Source organism: Alligator sinensis, unplaced genomic scaffold (assembly GCF_000455745.1).
Source record: "Alligator sinensis unplaced genomic scaffold, ASM45574v1 scaffold872_3, whole genome shotgun sequence".
Lineage (NCBI taxonomy): Eukaryota > Metazoa > Chordata > Crocodylia > Alligatoridae > Alligator > Alligator sinensis.
In genome coordinates this window covers 2211896-2223402 of record NW_005842137.1, presented here as the reverse complement: position 1 = coordinate 2223402, position 11507 = coordinate 2211896, and the positions used below count along the sequence as shown (strand labels likewise).

Sequence of the window (11507 nt, the reverse complement as noted above, 5' to 3'; positions counted from 1 at the left end):
ACACAATTCTATATGCAATGATAGATGCAACATGACCTGTAGTTGGGAGCTATTAGTAGGTTGTATTTTAGCAGCCATGGTAGTGTTCCTTTGTTGTTGAAAACAGTTATTTTGTTTCAGTTTCTTTGAAATTGCTTCATCTTTTTTTTATTTATTTTTTTTTTAGTACTTCCTCTGCTTTTTCTTGATCATTGTTCCAGATGCATATACCTCATAAGCAAGAAGTTCTGTTACAGCTCCTCTGAAGATCACAGTTCTTTATCCTGAAAGTGAGTCTGTTTTTTACTGTTTAGGCTAAAATCACTGGTTATGTGAGCTGAAGAAATGGAAATGATTTTTCTAAAACTAAGGCTCTGACTAATGATGTTTAAATGTATTACATCTTTGCAAAAAACGGAAGCAGTAAAGTTGATAAAAGACAACTAGGCTTCCTACCAAACAGGATATTTTAGGAGCCAAAAAGTGACTGAAATGCATCTTCACCTGGATGTTTTGAGTAAAACTTAAAACTAATTCAGTCCACTTCAGTCGCATGAAGCAATAACATTTAAGCAGAGTAAGTTAAATTGAGTCTCTGTCTTCAAACATGACACTTCTCTTTAATCTTGGTGTCTTTTTATTACTTGGTGAAGAACGCCTCCTAATGTTCACTTTCTTATTGTACACAAGCCAAACTGTCCCGTCCCAACTGCAGCAAAACTTCTTCAGCTAAGCTGTAATTATGCTCAAACCATCTTCTTTTTTTAGCTTCCATTTCTGGGCCAGAGGCACAAAGAAGAAGGAAATGGGTGAAATGAGCGCACAGGTTCCAGCAAAGAGGAAGGAGCAGGCATATGTCTGCGTGTAATCGTACAGCCAACCTGGAGAAGATATAACAATTCAGTTATTAAAGCTGCTGGACTTCTCACCCAGGAAAAGCCTTCCAGGACCTCATTTTGGAACGTACACGGAAAAGAAAAGATGGGACCGTACCAAGGAATCCTTCATAAATTCTCTTTAGTTTTCCTCCTCTCTTCCACAAACCTTTTTACTACAGAATGTTTACAACAGACCCTTAAGTACTTATGAGTTTTGTAGGCTTCCTTTGGCCAGAAAATGGAGAGAGATAATTGTGTCCACTAGACACATAGGCGACATTCGATTATATCTTTGCTATTTAAAATAGAGGGAAGATAACCCACAGGTAGACTATACGACCACATGTGTATAGTCTCGTTAACAAACTGACTGCTTGCATGCAAAAAGTGCTTGCAGGATTCATAGATGTTAGGGGCTGGAAGGGACCTCTTGAGATCATCAGGTCTAGCCCCCCTGCGCTTGGGCAGGAAAGATTGCTGGGGTCATTTGACCCCAGCAAGGTGAGGATCCAGACGTTTTTTGAAGATAGCCAGAGTAGGTGACTGTACCATAGATTTAATCCCAGTCTCCTCTCATACCTTTCTGCCCATAGGTAGGTTGGGAAGAAATATGCAGCAGTGGTGTCGTAACTGCTCCTGTTTCTGTCAGCTACATGATGGAGAGAGTCTAGCTTAGTGATTCTTAGCCAGGATGCTACAGAACCGTAGGGTGTCATTGAGCTTTGTCATGAGGTGTGAGAAGATAAGCGCAAGTTCAGGTTTGCTTCTGCCTGGACAGTCTCGCCCCCGGAAGCAAGCACTAGTATACAAGTTAGTGTTTGAAATTGGGCACCGCTCAATTCACGCAAGTTTTTTAGAGGCCTCAAGTCCAAAAAACTTGAGATGGCTTGGGCTATGGATAGACAAGCAGGTATGACTATTTAAGATACTTGATAATCTGACTTTCTCTTCATCTATGTTCAGAGTATACCAGTAGATAGCACTTACTTCCTGTACCAGCTTTCACATCAGGTTTCTTAAGCACATACTGTTGAGAGACTTGGATCGGCGGGATGTCTTAATGGGCTCTCTGCTCTCTTATTTGTGGGGGGAGGGAGGGTGGATTTTTTTTTCTTTTTCAGTGCAAAATTCTGAAAAGCAGGGTCCCTGTAAATAATGTTAGTAAATCCTTGGTCTACAAGGAAACATTTTGAAGTTTTTTTTTCAGGACATGCCTATGCTGCATTTGAAAGTACAGGCGTTAGTACTGGTCTTTCAGTTCCTTTTTCCCCACTGAGGGAACTAGGGTTTCTTGTATGCTGTTACAGTGCTCAGAGAACATTTTCTACAAACTGTCTCCTTACTTTTGGCTCTAACTGATGTGGAAAAAAATGCTGCTATCTAGTTTGTAGTTCTTCTGTGAAGCTTTTTCTTTTTGTCTTAAATGTTTGTCTTTCTTTTCCAGAAAGTCAAAGCAGCATCCAGCAGCTGTGTCTTTACAGGATCAGCAGGTAAGTGGGCACCACTGGCCACTGAGCCTTCAAACCTTTGAAGCCCTGGGAGTCTAGCCAGTTACAGAGGACTTGACCATAAAGCAATAATGGAGGAGCCAGACTTATTAAGGAACATTTTTTTTCCTGGTTATATATTTTCAATGGGTGTTTTGTTGTTGTGTTTTTAATGTATGGAATATGGACCCTAACATCTCCAAACCATGTAACATAGAGAATAGTTTGAGCTGGCAGATTTTTTTTTTTTCTTTTTATTTAAAGTCTGCCTTAGGTTTAGAAATACTCAGTTTGTTAGGGGTGGTTCAGCTAATCCAGTCAAGACAAACTTCAGGAGCTACCTCTAATAGTAGCAGTAATTTACTCTTTCTTTAGTTAACTTTTTAAAGTGCTCTGCTAGGAGCAAATGTTTCTGCAAACATTGACTTATTGATTAACTTCCAGCATGTGCAAGTTTCATGCTTATGCAGCTGGATTTGAATGAGAATATTGTAAAGTTTCTTTTGGAGCATTTTGTGTCCAGGGTACAATGGTATCGCATGGACTTTCCCATCTTGTTTTCCCATCTGGGAGAAAGTGACATGCACAATGGAAGGGGTTGGAAAAATGAGGCTGCTTCAGTAGTCTTGCTGGTTTCATTGTCTCCTATTTCTGGTTCTCTCATCCCACTTATTTTGACAAGTTTGGCCAAGGACAGACATTACATTTGTAAGGCTATGTATGCTCTTGTAGCACTACAGAAGTGGAGGGAATAGGTGTTCATGTACCCTAAAGCACAGCAAACATGGAAGCATGACAAATTCCTGGATGAAGCAGGACCTCCCTTGTAATGCTACACATAATATTTGTACAGTGCACGGTAGCTCTGTAGGACATTTTTGGTCCCCCAGCATCCTGCAATGCTCCACTCCTTCCCTTGTAAGGGAGGAAGGGGTGTGGTTGACAGTTACTGTGTGTAGCCCTGTGACCCTTCCCTTTTGGGACCAGGTTGTCAGTAAGTGCAGGACCAAAACTGGGCTTGGGCTCACCTGCGTCAAGCAGAGCTGCAGTCCTGCTGGGAATGGTGGCTGCAGCGCTGCTTGCCACAGCCCCCTATCACTGACAGACTGTCCTTCCCCTGTGGTGGAGAGGGAGCAGACCTACAGGCCTCAGCAGCCCCCTATGACTCCCTGGCTGGAGAACATGCCTCTGACTGCTTTCACAGTGACTTTGTAGTGCTGCAGCCAGGGGGCTGTGCACATCTGTGCCTACTGCGCTACACTTTTTAGTGCTTCATAGTTGTGTGGCACTTCTATAGTGCTACAAATCTAACAGCTGTCCATGACCTTTGATTGCCAGGTCTGTAAATCTAATGCTTTAAGCCACCGAGGGCTAAACTTTCTGGTATGTCACAAGGTAAGCCCTGCTCTTTCCCCAAGTTCTACACCAGTCCCCTTCCCCTAACTGATCCATTGCACTGCTCTCCCAGCCTTTCCCTGTTTTGTTCTCCCTGCTCCCTGTAGGATCTGCTCAGTGCCAAAAGAAGTGGCTGCACATGCTGCCTGTGGCACACTTGATGCACGTTGGACCCCAGCTTTAAGCAAAAGCCTGATTATAGATACAAAGTCAAAAAAGTGAATATGTTGACTAGTAGAGGCTTCAGGATTAAAAAAAAAAAATCTTGTAAAGGGGAGAGATTACAAATAATTAAAAGGTGCAGTAAATATTGTCAGGTATGATGCACATTAAAAAGGAGGAAATACAGAAATATTCATATAAATTGCTAAGGGTTCACTTAATTTTACAAAAAGCCTTAGAATAATTATACCAATATAGCTTTTTTTATACAGCTGATATTGGCAAAAGGAGTTCTTTAGCCAGTATAACTAAGTCATTTCTTTGAACAGTATACTTTGTAATACTAGTGAACTTGCTGATATAAGTTACATGTAGTAGGGGGTTTTGTTGGTACAGCTATGCCTGTTAGGGGCATGACTTTCACGGTGCTAACCAATGTGGCATACATTAGTATGCTAGTAAAACATTATAGCGTAGTGCTCTTAGTAAAACACAAGGCAGATTGAGAACAAAGTGTTTAACCAGGCAAGAAAGAGCTGATCAATGGAGTGGAGCACATAAAAAAAACTGTTGGCACTTTTTTATCTTGTATTCTTAATACAGTAACAGGATGGCATTTATCCCCTGATGTTCGACTTTGCAGCAGTTTGGGAATAGCAGAAGAGTTTGATCATGTTTTAGGTATGAAGGTAAGATTAAAGCTTCAGTGAGAGGACAGGCTTTGTCCTGGGTAGAAGCAACCAAAGCAGAATGCAGATTTTTCAGTCTGTGTGAACAAAGAACCACTTGAGCTTGAATTAATTGGTACATCAACCAAAATGCATTAAAGTAAGGCCCACACCTCTGTTTTTTGGAAGTGGGGATGGTGGAGTGGACAGCAAGTTTTGATTTCTGTGCTTGCGCCTAAATCAGTTAAGTGATTACTTTTATTTAGCAGTATGAATTCTAACTCTGCTCAAGATAGGAGGTAACCACTTAAACTACCTCTTTCACTTCAGAGTCTCTGCTCTTTGAAAAATAATGCGAATATAGCATCTGCTCTTCCTAGTGTTAGGCTCACTGCACTCCCTTTTTTCAAATCTTTTTTGCATTAAGCTCAACTGTAACAAAGGCTAAGCTGAAGCTATGAGCAGGGCATAATTATGGTTTGAGTTTTATTAATTAATTTCCTATTCATTTGTGAAACTGCTACAGCTTTTTGTAAGGAATTAGTTTTTTCTTTCAGATTAAAAAAAAGCTGTCATTAAGAGAACCTTTCAGTTTAGATCTCAGACTTCACTCCAGCACTGAGGTGCACCCAGAGGAACTAAGAATATGATCTATCAAGAGGATGAAGAGAAAATATTCCTCACGTATTACCTGCTATAGGAGGTCCAGCGATGGCTGCTATCCCAGCAAAGAATGAGGCAAATCCTAAGTAACTGTGGAGTCTGGGGACCCCTACAAGATCCACCTGTTCATGGAACCAGAATGATTATTTATATAATGTTCATTGTTCAAGTGCCAAGTGTTTGGGGCGGGGGGCTACTATTTACTCTCAGAAAAGAGTCTGAAAGATGTTTGCTATGCTGGTTTCAAATTCAGCTTTGATTTTTTTTGATTCAGATTTGATTTGGCAAGGTGACTACTGAAAACATTAGGATGTTGGTTATGGGCTGTACATATGTTTTAAATTTACCCTCTTCAAAGACTTGAAGATGTATTAAACTCTGAATCCATTCCTTGCTGAACTGTAGTGCAGATGTATACTGGTGCAAATCTTGCCCGTGTAATGTTACACTGTAGCGTGCCTTAACTAGCATAGAAGTTGATTAAGTGATAATGCTGCATTCTGCACTACATATTCACAGCCTTTAAACTTGCCAGGGTTGCCTTAGGTTATAAATAGGGTGATGATATAGATCACCCTAGCAGATCCCTGCCCCAGCTGCTACTCAGGAGGGCACCAAAAGGTGCCAAAATACAAGTTCACCTAGGAAGCTGCATTCACGCGTGTGCGCACATGAGCAGCCTGTGCTCACAGCAGCACTCTCCTCCGACCCTACCTTGCCCCAGCCTAACCCTGCGCCAGGCAAAAGTGGGGCTGGCTGGGCTGGGCTGGGCACCACTCCACCTCCAGCCAGTGTTCAGGGACAGCTGGGCTGGGCAGTACAGGTGGAGTGGTGCCAGTTTGGGACTTCTGTTTCCATATTTACCAACCAGCTGGGGCGGCCTACAATATCTGGGACTGTCCTGGCCAAACTGGGATGTATGGTCACTGTAATTATAAATGAATGGGATTTACTGGAGTCATCCTTGTTTCTGTTAGAGAGGGTACAATAGAAAATAAGCTATAATCACATCTAGAAAGACAGAAAGCAGTTGGTTATGTTAGATGACTGGCATTATGTTGTGAAGGGAGTTCCAGTAATTTAGTATATCTGGTCTGTGAATGACTTTATTTGCTTTAGCATTCAAGCATAGTTTTAGGCTAACGTTCTCCAGATGTCTTGATGTTAAGATAGCTGTGTCCTCAGGACATCTCAGAGAAGTCGGTCATTTAAAATGTAGCCATAAGATTCAGAGTCTTTGCCTATCTTTGTTTGAAAGTGCAAAATATTTATCATCTTAATGAGATTCTCTACTCACCAGCACAGGGAGCAGCAGACCCAGGTATCCACCGCCAAAAATGGAAAAAGCTACTGTATAGGTCATAAGTAATGGGAAAGAAGTAGCCAGCGGGCACAACAGGTTAGTAATGCCACACAGGGTGAGGTAAGTCATATGATAATGATACTTCTTGGTCCAGTTCTGATCAGCAATCCACCCTGAGAGCAGCTGGCTTACTGTCTCTGTGATCCCTAGAGAAATACAGAAAATCTTGAAAGCTATAGCTAAATCATTTAGAAACTGTTAAAATAAACTTGGGGGGGTGCTACTTCATGATAAAAAATAAGTGCTATCCTGGGTCAGACCAGTAGTTCATTTTGCCCAGTATCCTGTCTCTTGGCAGGAGCAGGGTTGGATGCTATGGAGCATTGAATCAGATATTTCTAGAGTGATCCTATCCCCTATTCAATACCCTTCCTGATATCCACTGCTATTGGTTTAGAGATGCTGAAGGAAACGTGTCTAACCATTCTGTTCAATAGCCATTAATAGATCTGTCATCCATGATGCATGATGATTGTCTGAAATGCAGCAGATTTTGTATTCTGCAGTAGGGGTGTAATCACAGATTGAACAGATATGGGGAAAAGATAGTTTTAAATGGTTCTAAAACTTGAGAAGAAAACGTAACCCAAAATTCCTAATGGATTAGATGAGCTGTTCAAAATTCATCTTTGGGGTGAGACTCTCGCAATAAATGAATGAGACTCTGTGTTCCAGCGAAGTGGGGGATACTGTATAGACTTGGCATTTTTTTTATTCCCCCTCTTCCCCCTCCCCTGCCTAGTTTCTTCTTTCGTGAAGAAGCATTCAAATAAAAGGCATAAACCCAGGATAGCTAACTTGCTTTTATTGAACTGTTACTTTTTATATTCTAGTCTGGAGTCCAGAGAAATGCCAATGACCACTGCCTATATCCCAGTGGTTAGAAAATGCAGGATGAACACAAGCAACTTACTACATGTGTTTCTACCAACATTCTTGATACAAGATATCATTTGCAAATTAATTACTGTGTTCTTTATTTAGGAGTAATTGCCTACCTAGCCCAAATATCCTCTAACAGTCCAAGGATGCTGACTTCATTTCAGGTAAAATTTCCTTGTATAATAAAATCCTTTATAATGAGCAAGAATGAGCCATTTCTTAATGTGATGCGACTTGTACCATCTGAAACATTGTGTTTACACACCCCACAGCCATAGTTTGGTGTGTGTTTTGGTTTTCGTAAGGTGGAAGGCATTGTTCAAAACAGCCATATTTAAAAGCAGACTGAACTGTGATAAACCTCGTGACATATACATCACTGCTGAAATCCTCACAGTAAATGGTTCCATATAAATAAAGCAGTTCATGGTGGAAACTCATGTGAGAATAATTGAATGACCAATAATAGTGACTGTGAGGGCTTAGTAGTGACAAGGTAATGCCATAAGCCTTTAAAAAGTGTGTGCTTAAGTAAGTCGAGTTAAAATTGTAGTGAGAGAGAATAACAGAACTTTTTCCTCAAGTGGAGAAAAGTCCCATGATACATGAAATTCCTCCCTATGGTAAGGCCTTTTTTGTTTTCCCCCTTAAAGAAACTGATTTAATAACGAGATGGAGTTAAGATACAGGCTGTTTTTCCAGGGTGGAATCCTTGCCCGTTAGAAGTATTGTATTCACTGCCAAAAAGATCAGGTTTTCACGGTGATTACAGCAAGAACTTCTTAACATTATAATTTTACCAAGCCATAACAGACTAGGTGAGTTCAAATGGAGATGGAGAGTGTACTGTGCTTAGCCTGCAGTAAAAGTTACAGATGCTTTGTCTCCACAAAGCTAACCAGTTGCTTGGTTGACTGATTGATTGATTTTGGTTTTTGTTTTTTATTTGTTAATCGCATATTAATAAAAGTTGCCTTAATAGAAAGCCGAAATCTTAGCGGAGACAGTAGGGGAATTCTTATTGTAGTGTACAAACCTAAAGGTTTATACACCTAAAGGGCTGAGGAGACTTGAATAAGGAGCTTTGGTACTTGATTTAAAAAAAAAAAAAAATAATCAAGGTTTGGCTAAATAGTAGGAGCAGGGGGGGGAAGTCTCTTGAAGGTAATAGACATTTGACATTCTTTTAATGTAGCTTACCAGCCACTGAAATGAGGTAGGAGGCACTCATGTTGTCTATGCCCAGTGTTCTGGCTCTTGCTGCTAGGTGGAAGGTGGGAATGAAGTAGGCCAGCTGGCTGAACAGAAAAGACCAGGTGAAAATGCAGAAGAAAGGATCTTTCAGCAGGGAGAGATGGAGGAGAAGTTGCTTGGAAGGAGCAGACTGGGACTTAGGCTTTTCCTTTGCCCACTGGAGGTTATTACAGCTGCTCTCAGTCTTTTCGGCTGCATCTGAAGAGTTGCTGATGGGGGGGTCTTTCTCAGGCCCTTCCAAACCAGTGGAGTTTACTGTAACTACACATCCTGCAGTTCCAGTTGACTGGCACTTGCTTGTAACAATGTAGTCTTGCCCCAGTCCGCCCTTCAACTCCGTTTCTTTGCTGCTATTTTCATCACAGTGGTCAGTGACAGCCACTGAACGTTTGTCGTGTGTTAGTGATCCATTTCCTTTATTTTTACAAGGAGAGTCTTGGGAATATTTGAGGTTAATAGGGCGAAGCAACATACTTGAAGGCACAAGGTTTAACATGATGCCTCCAAATATCAGTAATGTACCTGAGAAAGGGGAGGATAAGTTTCATGACTGTCATTGAAATGTGTACCATGATCATTAATATTAGGAAACATTTTCAGAAGTGGATGGTGGTGTTTGTCATGCTGAATACACTAAATGATCAGGTCAGAGAAAGATCTTTCTTTTATAGGAGTCCTTTTACTTCTGTTGCCTCCATAGCTGAAATGATTTTCTTTTTGATTCAGAATATTCTAATTTCAAATAGATGCACATTTCAGGTAGGAAACCGATAAATAAAGAATGCTGTTCAGACTGTCCCACTGAATGGGAAGGGAAGATGCATCTGTATCTCATATATAGATAAACTTATATATTACCTGTAATGCATACTATATTTGTAAAAGTTTCCCCTGCTTGTTCTGATAGAAATGTGGTTCTTATCTCATCTGGCAACTTTGTTGCTTTACTTGCTTTGTTGGCAAGTAAAATGATGTTATCACATGAAACGGAAAGTTTAACAGGTGGAAGAGGAAGATTTTTTTAGTTGCTGTTTAAGAATTTAGGGTGCTTAGTTTTAAATGCCAATTTAACTTCTAATGATTGATTAACAGTTTGGGTAGTGAATAAATCTTTTGGTAAAGAGGTAACAATCCAGGAGAGGACCAGTTGGCATTTCTGATTGTGTCATCAAAAGGGGTGAGGAGCTTGGCTTCTCTCTAACCAGGAAGAGGCAGAAAAGCGCAATTCTGTCTTAAAGATTATTTGGGGGGGAGGAGGGTATGTAATGCTAATTAAATAGTGGTGAGATGAATGTGTTGGGAGAAGCTAAGCCCTACTCACCTTGCCACCCATATATGTCTATCAAAAGTTGAGTGAAAGGTGCCAGTACAAATGTCAATCCCATTCCTGACCGAGCAATTGCAACGGATAGAGCTAGTCGCTTCTTAAAGTATCTGGCAGTCATGACGGCGGCAGTTTGATACAAGCAAGCAAAACCCAGCCCTGAAATAAAAGCAGAAACAAAATATCGGTGCCCAAAGAGTTATTTTTGTGGGACTGAAAGTGCAGAGTGGATTTTTTCTGCTGCTGTTGAAGTTGCAGCAAAGTGGGTTTATATTGGATATCAGGAAAAAATTCTTTACTGTTAAAACAGTGAGATAATAGAATTAGATGCCTAGGGAAGTTTTGTGGACACTTCCCTGGAGGTGTTCAAGAAGAGGTTTGACAGCCACAAGTCAGGGATGATCTAGGTGTAGCTATGCCTATGTTCTGCTATAGGTATTTCCCACGCTTCCGGGCTATGCTGGGAGGGAATTCTTCTCCTCCCGCCCCCGCTGCTCTTTTTAAAGTCTTCCTTGGAGATGTTGGGTGTTGGCTGGAGGCTTTGACTGGGGTGTGCCAATGCTCTGGATGTTAAAGCCAGAGGCTCCTGGCTAAAGGGTCTGTTGCGGATCCGACTGATGCCATATTTGGGGTCAGGAAGGAATTTTAGGTCAGATTGGTATGAAATGTAGGTGTGTTTGCCTTCCTCGGTAGCAGGGAGTATGGCCCTCTACCTGGGATCTCTTGAGTATATATTAACAACCTTTTACATGAGCAGGATGTGGGCTTCTGTGGTCCCCCTGCTTTACCTGTAGCAGGTCAGGGTGTTGCCTCTCATATTGCCAGAGTTGATACTAGTTTTATTAAGAGGTTAGACAGTGGATTTGTATAGGATGGTTTGGCTAGGGCTGATCCTGCCTCAGGCAGGGCTTGGACTAGATGACCTTTGGAGGTCTTTTCCAGCCTTACTTTCTGTGGCATAAAATAAGAAAACTACTTCACCCTTTCAGCCCCAGAAAAATAAATACATATTTATATATAACATGATATGATAAATATACAGGTAAAAATACATCTTCTGGTTTTTAGGATCTTTTTTTCAATGAATTAGCTCGTCTGAATGGATTATATGAAGAGGATAGTTCCTTTGTTTTGGAGAACAAATGTGGCATACCAAGGCAATGGCCAAACTGGGTCCACTTTTAGTAATTCTTTCTAGAATTGGGATCGTGACTTGAAAGTAGTGGTCTGGAAACCCATGCAAACTGCAACGTACTTGTTTCCTCAAGATGAGTGGGGTGAAATCGTGGCTCCAATTTCCTGCCATTGAGTTCAATGGGATCAGGATTTCATCCAGGGCATTTAGAAATGGGCTTCTTGTAGGTTGCTTGTTCTTTACATTGAAACAATTAAAAAGGCCAGGATGTACAGCACATTATCATTTAAAAATAATAAATAAACCTGAAATGCATT

At 41.0% G+C, this 11507-nt stretch overlaps 1 protein-coding gene across 4 annotated transcripts in view; it reads right to left on the bottom strand.

Moving 5' to 3' along the window:
- Positions 1-262: 262 nt before the first annotated feature.
- The window catches only part of SLC16A4 (solute carrier family 16 member 4), a 17485-nt gene continuing 6240 nt past the window's right edge, over positions 263-11507 (bottom strand). For 3 of the 4 annotated variants that reach the window (XM_025206060.1, XM_006025301.2, XM_025206061.1), the window contains 5 exons: positions 10053-10214; positions 8678-9253; positions 6530-6741; positions 5261-5354; positions 263-860 (listed from right to left, as the gene is read on the bottom strand). In XM_025206060.1, coding sequence (XP_025061845.1) covers positions 709-860; positions 5261-5354; positions 6530-6741; positions 8678-9253; positions 10053-10214 — 1196 coding nt within the window. In that variant the 3' untranslated portion in view covers positions 263-708. The remainder of the gene's footprint in view (positions 861-5260; positions 5355-6529; positions 6742-8677; positions 9254-10052; positions 10215-11507) is intronic. The other variant, XM_025206062.1, reaches the window with a different exon arrangement.